Source organism: Parasteatoda tepidariorum, chromosome 8 (assembly GCF_982258835.1).
Source record: "Parasteatoda tepidariorum strain Cologne lab strain chromosome 8, Ptep-v5.0, whole genome shotgun sequence".
NCBI lineage: Eukaryota > Metazoa > Arthropoda > Arachnida > Araneae > Theridiidae > Parasteatoda > Parasteatoda tepidariorum.
In genome coordinates this window covers 19,624,698-19,646,281 of record NC_141762.1, presented here as the reverse complement: position 1 = coordinate 19,646,281, position 21,584 = coordinate 19,624,698, and the positions used below count along the sequence as shown (strand labels likewise).

Genomic DNA, 21,584 nt, shown 5'->3' with positions numbered 1-21,584 from the left:
AAATCATAAATGTGCCAGTAACAGATGGACATATTTACCTGTTGTTATATTCGTGCCGTGAGGACATGTGAGTAAATTCGTTTTTCTTTTGTTTGTCAGTTCTTGTGTGAATCGTGATGCCTTAGTCGTGATTTGTTTGTCCCATAACAATAATATCGAAGTTTTTATCACGAAATTTATTTTTTTATGGTAAGATATTAAGAGGTAGATAAACTTTCATGATTTTCCGAGAATCCTGATCTTAGAAATTCCTGAAAGTTAAGTGAAGAAAAAAAAGTTGTATTGAGAGAATTTAAAAAATTTAAAAAAATTATAATAATAAAAACTAGAAAGGTATTTGATTTCAAGTTAGTGTCTTAGCTTAATTAGAATTATTTGGATAAATCTTAGAAAAAAAATTATTTATTTATTTACTCGGAAAAGGCCTTTTACGCAGATACTCATTTTTACATTTTATACATTTTTTCTGACGTTTTTATTAAAAGCAAAAATGTATTTTGGCGTTTCTTAATTCTAAAAAACAATCTGATAGTTACTTGGTTAGTTATAGAAGTTATATTTGCACTAATATAAAATCCCCCACAAATAGTTTAAATTTATTTCTTCATTCATATTCAAAATTTATCAATAATTGATTTTGCAAATTAAAGGAATTTCAATGATAAATAGCTCTTTCGTTTAGATCTAAATAAATTCATATAAATGCAAATTCGAAAAATTACTGTTTCGAATAAGAGAGCGTGTTTGAAAGATTTTACTTTTAATGCCGTATTACGTAACACTCACTTATTAAAATGCAAACTGTAATATTTTCTCTTATTTTTACCTAAATTAATACAAAATAATGATAAGAGTATAAAAAATAGGTTTAATAAAAATTCAGTGTCAAAGGATTAATAGAATAAGGGATTTTCTTTTAAGAAATTCAACAAATAATTCTAGAACATATCCCTAAATTTCAAATATTTCGAAAACCACATAAAACCAAAGTTCATAAATATTATTGATTTTATTTTAACATTATTAAATCATATAATTAGGCATTTCTTTCACGATAAAAGTTACATTTTTTTCTTCCTTAAAACTAAGATTTATTTTAAGAATATAAATAACTTTTCAAAAGTATGCGCATATACTTACTCATATGCACGAAAGTTATACAACAGTAACTCGAGATTATTTTTCGTTTAGGATCTGGAAAATTCAACCCTAACTGATGAGGAACTAATGCATGCAATACTTAAAGAAGAACGTCGGAGACTTCGCAAACTCAAGCATCCCGACTTATATACTACTAATCACACGGTATTCGCTGTTTCGTTCCAGTTTCTTCATTATATTATTTATAAATTCTTCATTAGTTTTTCTATTTTATTCTGAAAAACAGTATGAAGATAAAATCTTTCTTTTTTGCTCTAGTCTTCGAACTTATGTACAGAATCTTACATGCAAGAATGTAAACAGGTTGTTTCAAACTTCGAACGCTGAATTTCGAGGATCATATAGAACATATGGGATTCATAGAACATATAGGTAAAGAATATAGAACGGTGAAGTTCAGCTCTTAGAATACGTAACTAACGCGGGGAACAGCTTGGTTCAGTATGCTATACCAGAAAAACAACTTACAGGGTGAGCAACATATTCAGATTTAACAGAGCATCATATGTACTAAGATCCAGCGCATGCGCATACGAAACAAAGTGGCTGTCAGGAGGTGTAGTTTGTCAACGGTAAGAACTCCCCTCGCCACAAAGTCTGAGACCGTCTGCTGCTATGGAAACAAGAATAGCGCATTTCAGGGAGGGTAGCTTCTCTTCACATTAAGGCTAACACAATAGAACGAAGAAAAACAGTTCCTTTCTCTTGCCAATAAGAGCCAAAACCTGTCCCAAACAATGACCCCACACCCCTATTTGAAAAAGTCATATCTCGTTACCATAGCCACCGCCGATGGTCCAGACAAATGGCTAGGGGAGTTCTTACTTTATACAAATTATACGTCACCTGTGAACCGATTGTTTGGCAACTCTACATGCATAGTTGGTTAAATCACCACTCGCGCCGCCATTTTATTCTTTTTTTCTTTGTCAAAATGTGTTAGCGGATTTGTTCAACATGTATTCTGTATTAATGTATTTTAAAAGGAATATCTTTAATAATAATACAGTACCATTTATCAATAGCGCAAAATGCGGAACAAACCAATAATAAATAAACCAATAATTTCCTCTCCCTAACCCCAGTGGTGATCGGGAGGAGAGGAGGGTGGAAACCATTTTCAAGTACTGCTGCTGCGTGCCCCAAAATACTGTTTTTTTTTCTTTTACACAAAGGGATCACACCGAACCTTGGAGAACTGGCTTTTATGCCTACAGAAGTTAGCCTTCTTTCCCAATGTATATTCTTTGATATGGGGTCGTAAATCTCATTGTGGATGTGAAAATCATGAAAAATATATGCAGATTTCGACTTCAGACTAGAAAACAACTATAAATTATGTTACAAACTTCTTAACTTTCAGCAAATGAATGTGATAGAACATGTGTTTTTTTTTCTAGAGTTTCTGATTTTAGTTCAAAATTTTATCGTTGCACGTAGTAGACGTGTAAGTCAAAGAAAAATAATTGAAATTCAAATCTTGATATTTTGAAATAATTTAATGAATTATTTCCATTACAATGTTTATAGATATTTCAATCCTCATCTGAAATCATCATAAAAAATTAACCACATAATACAACATTCGTTGATTTAACAGTTTACGTCCTCGACGCCATCTCAAGATATTTTGAACTAAAATCATAAACATTGGCAGAAAAATGTATGCCCTATTGCATTATTTTCCCTCAAGAATTGTATTCTTAACATTAACAGTTTTTTTTGTTATAAATTTGTGAAACCGATTCTAAATTTGTGGAATCAATTTGTGATACCGATATAGTACATCTTGTATATTAATAAAGAATTTTTAATACTAGATTTTTCTAAAAACTGTTTTCTAAAGAATCTCTAAAGCCTCTGTACACCGTTTCAGGAACTTTGGTATTAAAACTAACCCACATATTCTTTGGAGTTGTTAAAAACTACTAAAATCGTAAAACCAAACAAACTTTAAGAACCATATATTTTTACCTAATATTTTTATATATGAAGCACAAAACTGATATAAATTTCTCACTTTCCATCTGTACTTACTTTATCGCCCTTTTCTGCAAATTTGAAAATATTTCATAAAATTTTTTCTGTCGTGCAAAATGTTTTAAATTTGATTTGAATTATCTTATTAATGTTTTTCATTTATCTATAAACTATCTTATCGTTTTTTTACTAAAAATGTTTGCTCATTTAATTTTTACATATTAGTGATACTATCAGCAGTATAGTTTTTGATGATAATTAAGAAATAAAGAAAAAGCATACATAAATGTTGTGACATTTTATGCTATTTGTACAGTATTTTTAAATAAGGGTTCTTTTTTACACATATGGCCTTCTGAACGCAGTTAATAAGCTTAAATTGAAAATTATTATATAAGCTTGTACAGTTGAAATATATTTGCATTTAAGTATTGCATCTCAACTTCGGAAAAGTATGGTTTATAACTTTGCAACGCTATTCATTCTGATCAACAAAAAAATTTAGGGACACAATGAAACAAGAGTAAGTAAACATTATTCGAGTAAAACTTACTTAACGTAAGGTTTATTTACTTCTATAATTTAAAACGTAGATTAATTAAGTGAAGAAAATTTGTCAAACTGTTATCAAATTTTAGCCAATTATTAGTGGTATTAATAACTACGAAAAAAAAATTGCAATAAGCCAAGTCATCTTCCTTTTCAATGGAATTAAAAGAAAGCTCGACTACATTATACTCGTTTTTATTAAAACTTGGTTATGGCAAAACAGCGATTATCCTTACTATTTCCAGTTCAGTTTTGATTGGCAGAAAACTTCGTTTATGAGTCAGGTGTTTTTTATTATATGTTACAGTTAAAGTAATAAGTCCTGTTATTATTAATACTAACTGGTTAATATTAATAATAATCCTTTCTTTTGGTCGAAAAGAGACTTCTCGCTAATTATTTACTTTAACCGGTTATTATTCACTTTAACCGGTCAATGTGATTGAACGGTTTACATTGCAGTGGGACATGGGTGTGCCTCCTTGAATAAGTACTACGGTTAAAGTGAAAAATCAAGCTATTACTAATACTAACCGGTCAACATTAATAATTACCCCTTCTTTTGGTCAAAGTGAAAAAAAAGGGAGATTTCCGCATTGTGATCGATGGCATAACAATCACCGAGTCCTAGCAACAAAATAAACATCACAAAAGCTGACCGAATCGAATGACCGGATTGACCAAATATTATATATATATATATATGTAGTTCAGAATTAGTTTGGCGACTTGGCGATTGTAATTGCCGTGGCTGATCACGATACGGAAATATCCCCAATAAGAACGCGAAAGAATGACATTAACCACACTTCATTATTTATTATTAATAATAACCGGTTAATGTGATAAATTGGCTTAAATAATTCGCTATAACTAGTTATTTGGTTGCTATTAATATAGATCGTCTAATATTAATAATAACCAACTATTCACATTGACATAGATTATTACTTTATATGTATCAGCACTTACATTGTATGTTACAGACAAATCTTTGACTTGCAAATTCAAAGTAACGATTTCTTTTTATTTTACTTAATGTGATGTTATGTCTTTATGTTTTACTTATTAGCGTTACGTGTTAATCTTTTACTCCTCTTATTTTCAGTTCTCAGAATTTATACATTGAAAGTTGAAATGTTTTTGGCGGTTAAGAGGGTATTTAATACATTTTTGCGCATTAAAATTAAGCACATTTCAAGAACTTTCCGGTAAGATGTTAATATTTTAGGAATGAATTACCCATTTTTGATAATTCTTGGAAATAATATTAACTTATGTAAAAATAGCAGATTCATTATTTTTTCAATATCACTAAAACATAATTATATATCTGTTCCAAAAATTGCTTTTTTTGTTGTAAAAACGAAGAAAAGTACAATAGTCACACTCTTTGACACTCTTTTTTTGCTTAAAAAGAAAACTTTGGATATGATATATTTGATTTTGCAACTATTACAAAAAATTATAATTGTGAAGATAAAAATTTCAATTTTCTAATTTATGTTTTATTTAAAAAAAACAGTGTATCCGAAATTTAATAAATGGTTAGAAAATTTCATTAAAAAGCATTTCTGAAGAAATATTTTACATTCAATGAGATAACAATTTTATTGAAGTGGAGAAAAAATGACGTTAAGAAACTCGTTTAAAGTCTTAACACTATGTTAACCTCTGTGTAAGTAATTCCCTTTTCAGGGGAATAATTTAGGAAATGCATTATGGTGTTAAAAATGAACTTTAATTCTTTTTTAGTTGGTGAGAGCTTGCAACAAAAACAGAGACTGCATGCGTGACGAATGTTGTCTTCAACAGCCCTGGTCTGATAGATTTTTCTGTGCCCCGAGAATTAGAGAAGGTAAGGTGCTTACAATTTTACGAGTTTTCTCGAATTTTGAGTTTGCCTAAAACACATTATCATTTATACACGACATAAAAGTTAATTATAGGCATAAAAGTCAGAAAAGTACATTGTAACAAAAAGGGAAAACCTTAAATAACTTATTTAATGAGTAGGTTTTCAAGTACTAAGACTCAATCTTAATAGTTCGTGGACCTAAATTTAAATATGTTACGAAATTAGACACCAAAACGTATAATGGTTGCCAAAAAGAAAAGTAAAGACGCGTGATTGTGTCAGAATGACGGCAGTAATAGCAGAGTAAAAGAGCAAGGAATAAAAGGGTATAAGAAAGTGTGCACCGGATGTGGTCTGACGAAACTACGAAAGGGAATCAAAAGCAAACGGTCAGGTCGTCTTACACAGCAAATGACTTTTCTCCATGAGAATGCCCGCCCTAACAAAATTTTTGTTGGGAAGTGTTTGAACACCCGCCGTACTGTACAGATTTGTCACCCTGTGACTTACACATCTTTGGGTCACTTAAGAGAGCATTACAAGAAGTACATTTCCATTCGGAAGATGAAGTGGAGGAATCTGTACAGGAAAAAGGCGCAGACCTGCTACCTTAACGATATTCTTTTCATTCAAGTTGTTCTCTTTTCATTTGGGTTACCCTTAAACATTCTCTGAATAATTTTTTTCGTCGTGTTTCTTAAACATCAAAATAAGAGGCCACGCCACGATATGGAAAATATGGTCCCAAAGTTTGGTGAGGAGAGCGTTCAAAAGTATGGTCCATTTAATGTTAATTTTACTTTTTGTGTAGTTCACCATATCTCGAAAATTTTTTAAACAAATCGAGCATTTTTAGCAAACAATTATAAAATTTGTTTATTTAAGAGAAAATTTCATTAAAATCTTTTAAAATAATTTTCTAGTATAGTTTATTATTATGTTCGATTATATCTTGTAAATTATGTGTAGTAAGATATATAAACAAATTTAAAAACAAGTTTGTTTAAAACTTAATTTCTCAAGAACTACTAACAAAATTACATTTGAAATTTATTTTGTCATAAATTACAATCCTATTTATTGTAAAAGCACTCAGTAATTTCTAATAAGGAGAGGTTAACGTTAATTTTCGTTACTATTTTACTATATCAGAGAAACTTTAGGAATTTTTTTTTTCTTTTTAGAAACTTTGGAAAAGCGTTTCTTCTTTTTATCTCTGATAAACGTATGAAGAGTTTAAAACAGTGTTCAATAATATTTCTTGACAAATTTGTCTTATTTCAAATATTAACAATACAAGTTGTCAGGCCTCAGAGATCTATCATTTTTTATTTTTTTTATTTTATATTTTAAGATGAATTCCGCTCTTTATTGTAGAGGGCAACTTTGACAGGTGATCATCTTATAAGGGTGATCAATTTGACAGGCTTAACTCCACCGCAGTGTGTTAATCAAAAATAAAATTATAATAAAAAAATAATTTTACTGACCTTGATATATTATGACCTTATACAAGTGGCAAAGATTAGGTTTGTGTAATATACATGTAATTAAGGCTACAGTGGACCTTTATATTGCCAAAAATTGATAAAAATTTCGTTTTTTTGTTTTGGACATATTTAGACACTTGTTTCATTGCTTTTTCAACTGAATTTTTTTTTTTTTTAAATTTCGTCATTTTTTGAGAAGTTGTAGGGTAGTTTCGTTTTCACATTATGAAGCCACGCCCTTTTTCTTACACAAAAAGCTGTTTTTCTCAAAATTGAAATTTTGTTATGTTTCACGTATTCAAAATGTTCCAGTCGACTTTGTTTTCATCCTATTGAGATGAAATTTTTTTCTAGTTATTTATATGTATATTAGATTAAGTTCATGCATTTGTTTCTGTTTTATAACAAGTAATAAAAGAGTTATCGGGTTTCATGTACCTAACGACCTTTATTTTGAAACAAAAATCTACATAAAATTTGTTTTTTGGTCATAAATTTAAAATAAATTTAGGAAAATTCCTATATAATGCATAAAGCTTTTAACATTTATCTCTAAAAAAACAATATTAAAAAAAATAAATAAAAATTTTAATTTAAGCCGCTGGGAGCATTTTAAAATTGATGAAATATTTCTTAAAAAATTTTAAATTTCTCAAAAATGGTTCAAATATTTTTTACAAAAATTTTTGCAAGGGCATATCTTGATAGAATACATAAGTTATAAAAAAAATTTTAGTGTAGCATAAAAACTAAAAAAAAATTTTTTGAACGTCCACTGTAGCCTTAAGAGAATTCTTTAAGGCAACATAGAGAAAATAAATATATTGAAAATAATGTTATTTCTTATGGTGTTGAAATATATGTGATACTTTTCAATTTTCATCATAGAATTTATTATACATTATTTATTTCCTCATTTTAAAGAAATTGAGATCCAAAACTTATTATAAAGTCATTATTTTGTTCTTTTGGCACGAGTTTTGAATTTATTGTAAACAATGGCGACTACATTTTCTCTGGTAAGAATAATTTATTTTTGAAATATCTCAATCTCGTATCATATTTATGATTAATGAGCTTTCTCAGTAGATTTTAAGTCGCAATTCTCTCTGAAATATGAAATAGAAGAAAGATAATTCTCAAATTTTGCACTTGAATACGTTTCATACGTGCTTTCATAATGTTTATTTTTTTCAAGAAATAAAAACATAAAAAACTTAAAGATTATTTGGTTTTCCATATTCTAACTTCAATAAAATTTTAGAAATTCCTTGCCAAAAATGGTTAAACAGTAATTTATTTAATTGATATATATTACCATATCCAACTAAAACAGTCAAATAACTATAAAAAGATAATATTCAAACTCTTAAGAGTGAGAAAAAACGTTTATTGCTTGTTTTTTCCCCTAATACGGTTAAACAGCCAAAATTCTATCTGTGCCAACTAGACCCACCTAATAAAGCTTTTTTGTTTTTTTGCAGCTGGGTACACTCTGTAGCCGTGATGGTTAATTAGCCATTCTTATGGCCCGCTGAACATGGGTTCGAATCCCAGCTTTGATTCCACTATATTTCTTTGATTCTCCTTCAATACATGAATAGTTTTCAGTTTCCTGCTGTCTTTAAAGCACTACTGAAGACTATTAGAATACGAAATTATCTTTCAGTAGGCTTCATAAGCCCCAACAGAGCTCTAAAGTCTGTTTAAGCTCCATTTTTATGGTGTAGAAACTATGTTAATTGTAAATAGTCACACAACCGTATAGTTTTGCATTCACGGTTCCTTAATCTTACCAGTTGTAAACGGTTTCAAAACCTTGCAGGTAAAAAAAATGTTCCTAACCATAAAATTTATGGTTAATCAGAAGGAAGGACCGCTGCTGTCATTTATCGTAATTTCAGAGTTAAAATTCTAATAGTGTATTGTTATATTGGGAACAGCTTTGCACAGAAGATTATTTCTTTAGAGCTTTTTAAATATTTTAATTGACAGGAATATATTAAAAAATGGCAAAAATTACAGAGTCAAAATATGGGTAACCATTTTTTTTTAGTAAATGAATGTTTTGTGACCACGAGCTATTAGTTCCTACTATATCAGAATTAGATAAACATCTGAAACATACATAGGGTGGTAAAAATGCATAGCAATGGTCAAATTTCTCCACAGAAACACGCAACGAATCAAAAATTTAAAAATACACGAAAAATTTCTCGATTACACTGCACTCTGTGAAACAAAATGCGAATGACTGCATGTCAAATTAGGGAACTTTTTTTAAATATACGAAACTGCTATAAAAATTATGTATACCTGTTTAAATTATAGCTTTCGAAATGAGGTTAAGGGTAGAGTTTAGAATCGTTGAACGCAATCTAAGAAACTAATTTACTCGCATTTATTTTGATTTCTTAACCGATGTGTGCTTCTTGATTTATTTTAATGTATTCATATTTTTCGGGACATTTTGTAATATCAGGGTGGTGTTTTGAAAGCACTCAATGGATGATTTCAAGTTTTTCTTTAAGGTAAAATTTGTTGGAGTCAACTCCACAATGCAACAATGAAATGGGACAGATTTAGAATCGTTTGCCCTTGCGTCAGAGAAAATGTCTGTAGATTTAATGCTGATTCAACTTTTGTGCTGGTAAGTATTCTGATTTAGTTCTATTATATATATACATATATATATATGTAATGTTATGTCTTTAAAGGCTAGATAATTGAAGAGACTTAGGCTACTTCTGTTAAAAAGGCATTTTATTTTGTTAGATAGAGTATTGCAAACATTATGCGTTGGATATTTACATCAGGTTTCCCCCTTTGTAGGGATTGTTTGGGTTTGGCCCAGCTTTATGTAGCCATTGAAAATATGAAAAAGACACGCAATTTTGCCTGTCCTGAGTTTTTAAAGTGAGATTCTGAGAGGGCGTGGTTGCAAGCATCTTCTTATCTCAATGAAACGTCATTCAATTTATAAAATTTAAAGGTTTTGATTCGCTAAAAGTATCTCGCCACTCTGACGGTGGGAACTTTCTGGGACTATCTTCATTGATGAATTATTGCCCATTAACTTCAGAACATAATCTTTTATCTGGCCTTATCTGGTTCATCTTGACTTTTTATGGCTCTTTGTGAGAGACCGACTTCTACATCTTAAACTTGATAAGAAACATATGTTTTAAGCTTACCAGTTAATATAGAATGACTCGTATGAGAAATTCTATATTACATATATATATATATATATATATATATATATATATATATATATCAAAATTATAGTTCTTATTACCACACGTTTAGTGAAAAATTAAAAAAAAACTGGAAAATAAATTTAACCAAATAGTGATTTTTATGTCATGCTCTAAGGTATCCTAATAGAATTACTAAGTTTTATCACTTTACCATAAAACGATATTTTATTACTAATATAAAATCATATTTTGTTACTAATTTTACCAAACTCATTACTAACACTTTTCGGTAAAAAAATACCCATCTGTTTTGTCTCTCCATAAAGCCTAAAACACGGTAAATTTTCGCCTATTCTGGTAGTTTAGACCATACTTTTTTCTCGTAGCATATTATAATGAACATAATGTAGAAGAGACCACTGTACCAGTTGACAAGAAAAGTTTTCTGTACTTAAAACATAATATATTACATAGATTTTATAATATTACTTTATTTATTTATTTCTTATTATGTCTTTATTTTTTATAATATGTTTTTAATATAAATTATTTTCCTTGTTTATTTTATTTTCAGAAACCATTTCTTGCAGTTTCGACATGTCAACCGAGGAAGAAACCTCAATAATGTATAAAATGTAATTTTAATTGTTTTTTACTGTTCTCGCGTTAAAAAGATTCTTTTAGTTAACGCAAAAAGAATTTGTAAAGAAGATGGGTTTTCCTTTAAGATAGAAAATACACATCTCGTATTTACTCGATGAAAAAATATTATTCAAAGTTACTAATGTTTCCAGAAAATTGTATAATTGTTATTTTGATTGTGTTATTAAAAGTTGTTTATTATTGCTTCTTAGAAGAAACTTCACATAAAATTTCATTTTATTCTATAAAGTATTGTAATTTTTAAATGTTAATAAATATTGTGTTATTTTGTTACTTTTATATTCTTAAATTTTCAAAACTCTTTTGAATAAAAACAATCAAACACAATGTATAAACATAAATATAGTATTTAAAAATCCGAATTGAATTCATAAAGCGTTTTTCAAAACTCCTATCTCTGCAGGTATGCTATCGTAGTTCTAATTGAAATTGCATAATACTTCTATATTATCTTATGCACATGAAGTTCTTTAAATAGTAAAATCAAAAGAAAGACTAATTGATATTTTAACATTCTATAACCCAATTACATCATAATTTAAATATTGCTAAGCCACATCAGTAATTTTTTCCAACTTACGTTGTTAGAAATTTCCCGGTAAAAATGATTAAATAGCAGTTGATTTAATTGATATTTAACCATTTTCAACCAAAACAGTTAAATAACCATATAAAATATGATATTCAAACTGTTAAGTGTCAGAAAAAAGTTTATTGATTATTTTTACCAAATAGGGTTCAGCAACCAGAATTCTATCCGTACCATCTAGGCCTACCTTATGAAAAGCAATTTTGTTTCGTGCAGCTGGAAATATATTGTAACTAAGAGGACTAATCGTTCAAAATAGGTTGAAAATTCTAAATTTTTTCTGCTCATGCGCAATATAAAAGAACAAATTTAAATTATGACATTTTGTGCAATTTTTAACGATTTTTTTTTTCAATTCTTAAAACAATAATTTTAGCATTACTTTCTTATTGCTCCAAAAATTTTATTTATTTTTATTGAATATTCTTAAAATTATAGCTAAAAGAAAAACGTAAGACAAAAGAATTAGTTTTTTTTTTAAATTTCCATATTTCCATTAATATTTCATACAGGTTTATGAAATTTTTTTCAGTTATTGCAAATAACAACTAAAATAATTTATATAAGTTACAAGCTTATTGCTTGATTTTGTTGCATAGGGTGTCCAAAAATACTTTTTTCTTTCATTAGTTATGCTTTTTTTTTATACGCTTTATTACTTATTGCTAAGTATGAAAAATTGCATGGAATAATTGCCTCTAAATTTACATGATAATCCTGCAAGTATTTCTTGAGAAATTTAAAAAAATTTAAAAGCTGAATGTGTTGCTTCCATTATTGTAGGGCAGTGTATATTTCATGGAAACCTCACGAAACTATGCTCACGGAAACTATGCCTAAGACGAATAGCTTGTGCGATGAATTATATCCATTACGAACTGTCGTTGGGACGAATTGTTCATACTACGAATTGTCGCACAGCAAACTGTGCGTGAGAAATCGACGCAGAACCGTATTTTAGATCAGTTACAGATGTTTTGTTGAATATATAGCCTAAGACATAATGAAGAGATTTCAGTGTCAGGTGAACGTACACATTTTTCCAGATTAGAAAGTGTTTATCTAAGGCCGAAAAAATATCATGATTAGTTGAAACGATGAAAAAATGAGGAAAGAAACTGATTAGGAAGGAAAGTATGTTAAAAGTGTGAAACTTTCTTATTGAAAGGATGCAGATATAAATTTCGACATATGAATTTTAGTAACTAGATTTAACTTAAATCTTCAACTATGAGCTAAGTGTGCTTTTCGTTTCCGGTTTCTGTAATATCGGTGACAAGAGTACGCCATTTATTTGGATTTGGAAGTAGTTTGTAATGTGTAAAGGTGCATAGAAAAAAATACATAACCAAATATTTAGAATTTTATAGACATGTTTCATATACCTTTATTAAGTTGAATAAGATTATAAGACACTATAAGTGGCATTATAAATGACCTTGAGTTACGCAGAATTTTTATTAAATATATTTTTCATATTTTTTTCTCCATTACTTCGTATTCTATCCGAGCGAATTTAAAGTATTATCTTTAGCATTTTAATAATTTATGGTTATGAAGCACAGAATGAGACACCGGTGTCCTTTCCTGCGTTAGAGGTAAAATCTTCCAAATACGGTTCACTTCCAAACAATAATTTTTCAAACTTGCACTTGTTTGTAGCTATTTAGACAAAAGAAAAACAGTTACGCATTATTTGAATTTCTTTCATTTTCAAAATCAATTACTGATAAATGAAACATTTGTTTTTCAAACCACTTTTTTTTTGTTGGTATTTTTACAAATATAATTCAGATAATATAATAGATTGTTTAGATGCTTAGGCTGTTTTTTATTATTAAGGAATACCAAAATATATTTTCAGTTATTATATATATATATATATACACAGTGAATTCGCGATAACTCGAATCTGATAGGACTGACGAAAAACTTCGATATATCGGAAGTTCGACTTACCGTTAGTTTCGGTTTTGGACTTCTCAAATATTGTCGGATTATTTAATTAATGCTTATTAATTACAAATCTTCTAAATGCTTACAATATTTAAGATCATTTTTCTGACAAGCCATTTACGATAAGACTGTTTGAAGCACGTTATGATACCCTGGTCCATCAGCTGCAACTTTGCTGTTGTGTTTGGCGGGAGAAACTGCAAGTTTACTGCTTTCAAATAAGGTAGGGCTATCAAATTCTATGCGTTGTGCATTTATCCATAAAGAGTATCACTTTTCTTTTTTAGCGAAGAATTTCCGATCCAATTTTCTTACATAGTCTTCAAATAAAACTGATGTCATCCGAAACTTTTTGTTAGACTTGTAATCCAAAGGATACGTTTTAACATTCTTGAAACATCGGGGATTTCGGTATTTTCCGATAATAAGTAAAGGCAATTTCTCCGTCCCAGACGCATTTCCTCCAACTAGGACAGTCAAACGTTCCTTGCTCATTTTACCCCCCGAGCAGTTTTTATCCTTAACATAGTCTTATTTGGAAGACATGTAAAAAATAAGCCCATTATTTTATCTGCATCCTTGAAGTAAATTTGGTAACGTTTCATTTAACCACTGTTCACATACTTCAAGAGAGACAGCTTTAGCTTCTCCATGAAGAGTGCGAAAGACATTGTGTGTGTGTTGCAAAGGAAGGGGCAAGATATCAGGTCCTAGGCTTTTTTTCTTGCTTTAAAAGATCCAAAAAAAATCGAGTTAAAGGGAGTAAAATTCGAGTAATCGAGAATAATTAACATGAAATTGAAGATAAAAGGGTCGGGACCTCATAAAAAAATCGAGTTATAGTAATATTCGAGTTATCGTACTTCAAGTTATAGCGAATTGACTATATATATGGGTCATTCTCACGAAAACTGTCATTTTTCAGTTCATAAAATCCCAAAAAAGTAAAGTGAATAAAAAGCTCTGAAACTTTTTATATTAATAGAAATATGTAATGGCATTATAAAGAAAGTGAATATCCTATAAATTATACTTAATATTTAAATTAATTAATTTTTAAAATAATTAATTCATAATTAATTTATAATAATTAATAATTAATTAATTAATTTAATAAATAAATAAATTAATTTAATAAATAAATAAATTAATTTAATAAATAAATAAATTAATTTAATAAATAAATAAATTAATTTAATAAATTAATTTATTAATTTTTTAATTTATTTTTCAAATTAATTAATAAGTAAATTAATTATTTTCACTATTGAAAAAGTGAGGGAATGACACTAATAGTGAGGGAATGATATTTTATTTTAATACATGTTTTTATCTAAGTTACATCTACCTAAAGTTTGAAAATGATAACATACTAAGTATATCTAATATTTATTATAATTTAGTCTTATATATTTAATAGTTTTTACAGGTTTGGGAAATAAAATTGGCTGGCACGATTGAACAAAAAAAAATTTGATAATATACTCATCTTGAACCATTCCCTCACTTCAGCGTCATTCCCTCACTTTATACACTAGTGAGGGAATGACGAATTCAATGAAATTTAAAAATAACAGTTAGGCCTAATTAATCTGTGAAGTCAATCACATACAATTATGTTCATACAAGAAAGCAACATATAATTATCCACTTTCTCGATGAAGTTGTATTTTATTTTACTCTAAAAAATGACATGAGGGAATGACAAATGTAAAAAATTTTACCTGGTTTGATTCATTCAAATTTATTCCACAGCAAAGCTTCTTTAAGTTGAAGATGGAAACATACTGCAATTTTGTTCTATGATGCCAGTTGTTAACTTCTGAAGTTTTTATTAAAATATTTTTATTCTAAGAAGATTGCGGGTGATAAGAACATTGTTGTGAGGGAATGACGCGAAACACTGGGGACAAAGTTTTAAATAGTGCTGTGTTAATATTTTTACCAGAAATTAAATTTAAAATTGATTTTCTGAATTCTATATATCAGTATTCTGAAATAAAAAACACGAAATTGTAAAAAAAAAAAAATTATTTCAGCAACAATTTTTTTCTTTTTTTAAATCAACAGTGGGGACAAGTGAGGGAATGGCATATTGGTATATTTTAATTACCTAAAATAAATAAAAAATAAAAATTGATAATTTTATTTTTATTCTTTTGTTAGCTTGCATTCTGAAGGACATTTTCCCTGAAATTTTTTTTTTTCGTAAGCTGTAAAACAAACATAAAATATACTGGGGACATGAAAATGACTGTTTTTGTGAGAATGACCCATATATATATATATATATATATATATATATATATATATATATATATATATATATATATATATATATATATATATATATATATATATATATATATATATATATATATATATATATATATATATATATATATATATATATATATATATATATAAAAATTTACAAATTAACTTTCACGTTCCGTCGCACTAACCATTGTCGTGATAGCGTAATTTTCAAGAAGACCACAAAAAATTCACGTTCCACGTAGTGAAAGATTCCTCCTACTACTGTAAGAATATTTGCATTCGATTGTAGTACCGAACGAAATTATACAATTCAAGAATGCAACTTTATGGTATGTTTCGATTTTATAACTTAAAGAGAAAGATAATTTTCCTTTTTATCAAAATCCTTCGTTTTTTTTGGTCACGAATTATAAAACGTTAGTCAGAATCACTGCAAACAGTTGAATAAAAATTACATCATTTGCGTAATCCGCTTTAAAAGCTTTGAAATATAATTTAAGCTTTCAAAAATAAAGTCTTTGTTGGAGAAAAAAAAGTAAACATAAACCACGCGATGTCTTACACCACTTTGCTAGCCTTATCAATCATATTATCTGTTGGATGCTCGGTAAGATACAGTTTTCCTTAAAATTATGGAATTACTTTTAATATATATTACCTTACATTTGCAAGTACTCGTTATTCGAAAAATTTGAAATATCTAGATTATAGAGCATTTTGGAAATCCTCAATGTGGGGAAAGTAGTATTCGACCATGTCAACCGTCATCTATGAAAAGGTACCCCAACATGGAGTCGAGTTAACATGTCTTATATACTAGTGAATTGTAGTTGTAATTTTGTAGTGGTAGATACGCTACAGTACTCCCCCACCAGAATTATATCTGTGATAGAATTCGATGAATGAATACCACTAGTTGAATCATTGCCGTTTTTTTTTGTGCGGTTGAGCCGGGAGAGCTGTATTAAGATCACCGTACTTTTTGAGTGCTGAATGTGAGAGGTGCATTAACTTCACGGTCGTAGTCGCTCCTGTGTTGCCTTTTAGCAGTCGAGTGTATGCAGGCCGACGTTGTGTGCTCGAGAGTGAGTAGCAACAGTGCGAGGTGGTGGATAATGTTGCAGTCACAAGTAGCAAGTCAACTATACAACGTGGACCATCCAACGAAGTAGGTGTTACTGTCTAGGTAGGCGTGTTCATATCGAAGTGGGCGTTACTGCCAAGTTAGGCGTGTTCACATCACGTTTGAAGGTCACCAATGTCGGGCTTTATTGTCAAGGTAGGCGTGTTCACATCACGTCCGAAGGTCACCAATGTGGGGAGAGGAGTCGGACGCTAAGGCCTGGACAATAAGAGCTGTAGTATATACATTTCCAAAACTACCATCAGGATATTGCTGACTGATTAAAAATCTTCGATTTTCGAACACAATACTGTCGTTGATTCTTATATTTTGAGTTCCAGCACATTCATAAGCTTGGAGAGCCAATGCCTTATACTCCATACTTTACCGAGAGTTTTGGTTATGTCTCAAGTAATACTCCAAAACATGAGTGTTGCGTGGTTCAAAGGACTTTGCATTGCATGATGCCAATAATTATTCAGTAGTACATTCAGTAGTACACATTCAGTAGTGCATTGCATATAGTAGTTGTAATTTTGTAGTGGTAGATACGCTACACTCAATGCTGCAAAACATGTCACCTTATAACCAACTTCTTATTAAGGACTCAGAATGTTAATTTAATTGCTAAATTTAACGCGATTTAAATCAAGAATACAAATTTACCAAGACGGTTAACCAAACTAAATAAGTCAATTAAGGGGTTATTACTATGGCAAATGTAATGCAATGGTTTTCCTGAGATTGTTACTTCCAATTTTCTACTAAAATGTTGGAAATAGTGTAAACTTAATCTATTAGAGAGTTGACGAGCCTATGACAAGCTACTAGAGGATATATAACTGGTATTTTCATGGCATACAGAAAGTTCAAATTAAATTACTTTAAATCACTTACGTTGAATAAAAATAATCGTAACATAATTAATAGTGGAAAAATCATTATAGTTGTTTCAAAAGTATTCTCTCGTTTCTATTAACGATAACTTAAAAAATAAATAAATGCATGGTGCGGAATAAAATGCACAAATGCATCAGAAGCTTAAAACTTCTTTTAATTACTTATGATCAGAAATGGAAGAGTTATAAAAATCATGCCTTTAACCCTACAAAAGATAATGTTTAAAATAAAAATCCAAAATTGTGAGTAAAATGCATAACACATGAAAAAATTAGCCATTTTTTTCATTACGAATGATCACTAATGGAGGAATTAAAATAAGCATGATTTCAAAATTACATAATATGATATTTAAAATTAAAAAAATCACGTGATGCAAAATGGAATGAATAAGGCATCAAAAGCATGAGACACTCTATTAATTACGTATGACCAGTATTGGAAAAATTAAAATTTGCCCAATTTACATTTCATGAAAAATAACTACTTTAATTTATTAGATAAGATCAGTAATAAAAGAACTAAAATAAGCATGATTTCAAATCTGCAAATGCATAATGAATCAGAAGCGAGAGAAATTACATTTATTAGATATGATCAGTAATGAAGGAATTAAAATAAGCATGATTTCAAATCTGTAAATGCATAATGAAGAATGGAATGAATCAGAAGCATGAGACATTTTATTTATTACATATGATCAGTAATGAAAGAATTAAAATAAGCATGATTTCAAACCTGTAAATGCATAATGAAGAATGGAATGAATCAGAAGAATGAGACATTTTATTTATTAGATATGATCAGTAATGAAAGAACTAAAATAAGCAAGATTTCACATCTGTAAATGCATAATGAAGAATGGAATGAATCAGAAGCGAGAGAAATTTCATTTATTAGATATGATCAGTAATGAAAGAATTAAAATTAGCATGATTTTGAATATGAAAATGCATGATGAAGAATAGAATGAATCGGAAGCGTGAAAAAATTTATTTATTAAATATGATCAGTTATGAAAGAATTAAAATAAGCACGATTTCAAATTTATTAGAAGTAATTTTTTAAATAAAAATTTCCATGACGGAAAGTGAAATGCTTAAGGAAATTGAAGCATGAGACACTGAATTTACGGTCCTTTATTACTTATGGTCATTACTGGACTTATTACAGTTTTCAAAAATTAAGCAGACCATCCAGAATAACTTTTGATATAATTATAGGATCTTCACGTTCTAGGACTCAATATAAATGGTTCGTGGAGGTCATAATAAGAGCTAATTTTTTTTATTAAAATTAAAAGTTGAGAAATAAAAGCTGAAACCAGATTTTGATTTTTATATCTTTAACTTTTTAACTAATTTCGATTAAACTTGAGAATTTGATCCTTAAAGCATTTTTTGTCCTTGAAAATTAATTTATTTTTATCATAAAAAACGTTACATTACAACATGTGTATTTGTGTTAAACATGTTTATTTTTAGTTCTATGCAAAAATGCTTTTGATATGCAAAATTAATTTTCGAAACATGGCAAAAACGAGAAAAATATGTCTTAAGGGATTCGACTATTATATAGGTATCTGCCTAAAATATATATTCGTCATTTTTTACAATTCGTCAAGTGCATAATTTGTTGCAAGCACAGTTAATTGTAGCGACAATTCGTCGGTAGCACAGATTTTTGCAGTTGCTATGAAATACATCTAATTACGTAAACTTGCATTGTCTGCAAGAGCTAAAGAAAAAAAAAACTTTGAAGCAGGGGAATATGCTTCAAATATTTGCTACTAATTTAATTCGGTTTTTGAAAATATGTTAATCATTTACACTAATCCTCTTAACTACACTTTAATCATCATAATTATAATTTCGAAGAATAATTTAATAGCAAGAGTAAATAATTTCTAAAAATAAACTACTAACTTTCTATGTTATACTTCATTTGAAAGCTATTTTCTTATAATTTCAGAATGTTTTGTATAATTTTATTGATTTTAAAGCAGATTTTATAAATTTTTGCTTTTATTCAAAACTATCCAATAGAATTCAATTCAATTAAATTTATAGTGAGATTTAGTAGCAAACATTATGTATAGCATTAAATTTAAAACAAATATCAAAAAAATATCTCTGGTTTTACACATTTTTAGAATTTTTTTTTTCAAACTCTTAATATTGTCTTAGAATTTCAGAACTATATTTGTCATGCTCTAAATTATAACTTTATAATTTGATTTCAAATTTCTTTTTAATAGTACACTCAATCTTTCATGACGCTTACACTGAAAGATAAATACTAAATAAAAAATTAATTTCAAAGTTAATTAATTAACGTAATCAGAAAACAAGTAAAAAATAATTATTATTTTTACATCATTTTGGTAATTAGTAAAAATTTAGTAATTGAAATACATAGGAAAAGGCAATAAGGACTTGTCAAAAAGATTCTGAATGCAATATAAAGACAGAATGTTGCAGCTTCACTCTGGACCCGCGCGAGGGTTACTGCATACTTAAGCTACAACTTGGTAAACTCATTTCTTTTTCATTTAATTACTTATTACATTTGTGTGTGTATTATTATAAAGCAATCGGGCATTACTTGATTAAAAACTTCCTTCGCTCTAAAAATATAATAACTGAAAATAACAATCGACATGTCTTCAGTGCATAAAAACAGGCGCTCATTTTCAGGACTTGTCAGACGTGAATAAAAAGGAATTATCAAAGCTATTAGGGCAGAAATAGTCTGTTAGTAGGGCGTTATACCCATATCCAAGAAGTAGTAAGTTCTATCTCAGTCGGCCGAGGAAGTGTAGTAAAAGGTGACTGGTGAACGTTAAATCTATAGGGTCCCAAAGTCCTCTAAGTTCCGATAACAAATCAATGCTGAATTGGGAATGATCGTTCTCTGGTTCAGGTCAAATCATGATTGAAGAGTTAACTTAAATTGTGTTATTATGAAGAATACTTCTTAAAGTAAAAAAAAAAAAAAAAAAAAAAAAAAAAAACAGTTGAAAATGAAAATTTTAAATTTGCTGATGATGCTACTGCAGATTTTTAATTGTGCTAAAATTTACCATGTGCACAAATGCGTATTTTTTATAATTCATTTTACTTTTATGTATTGTTTAAATTACAAATTTGATTTTTTTTTCATTTTAATTGTACTTCCACCATAGGGAAGATTTTGCAAATAGATAATTTTTAAAATTTCTGGTTTGTAACTAAACATTTTCGGCGAGGGGGGATGTAACATAAAAAGCTTTTATTAATCTTTTTATGTTAGTTTCTTTGCTATAAAACAACTCCTACTTTATTCCTTCCTTCCTCCCTCACTGGCTCGACAGCCCAGGATGGGCCTTGGCCTTCTCCAGTAGTTTTTTCCAAGCTGTCCTTCTTTTGGCAATGGACTTCCAATTCTTTATTTTTAATATAGATAAATCTTTCTCCAGGGTATCTAGCCATCTGAGATTTGGCCTGCCCCTTCTACGTGTTCCTGTCGGCCGGGCATCAAAAATCTTTTTCACAATACGGTCTTCTTCCATTCTTACTAAGTGGCCTGCCCATTTTATCTTTTGGACCTTAATGAATCTTATGATGTCTGGTTCATTATATGATCGATAGAGTTCTAAATTTGATCTTCTTAACCCTCCTACTTTATTACTAATTAATTATTCAAATCGAAATACTGTCTCTCACTTTTAAAAGCTACATCCTGTTTCTAAATCTATTTTTGGCCCAACTATGCATGAATTTAAATAAAGATCTTTTTTCCCTTTTAAGCCGTGGGAATCACTCTAGCAAGTTCATTAACCAATAGTAATTTCTGA

General features: G+C 28.9%; 1 protein-coding gene across 2 annotated transcripts in view; it reads left to right on the top strand.

Annotated features, from left to right (window-relative positions):
* LOC107450299 (uncharacterized) overlaps positions 1-11,072 on the top strand; it is a 32,989-nt gene extending 21,917 nt beyond the window's left edge. For both annotated transcript variants that reach the window (XM_087149412.1, XM_087149411.1), the window contains 4 exons: positions 1,192-1,305; positions 5,446-5,548; positions 9,570-9,688; positions 10,813-11,072. In XM_087149412.1, the coding sequence (XP_087005538.1) occupies positions 1,192-1,305; positions 5,446-5,548; positions 9,570-9,688; positions 10,813-10,863 (387 nt within the window). In that variant the 3' untranslated portion in view covers positions 10,864-11,072. The remainder of the gene's footprint in view (positions 1-1,191; positions 1,306-5,445; positions 5,549-9,569; positions 9,689-10,812) is intronic.
* The last annotated feature ends 10,512 nt before the right edge of the window (positions 11,073-21,584 follow it).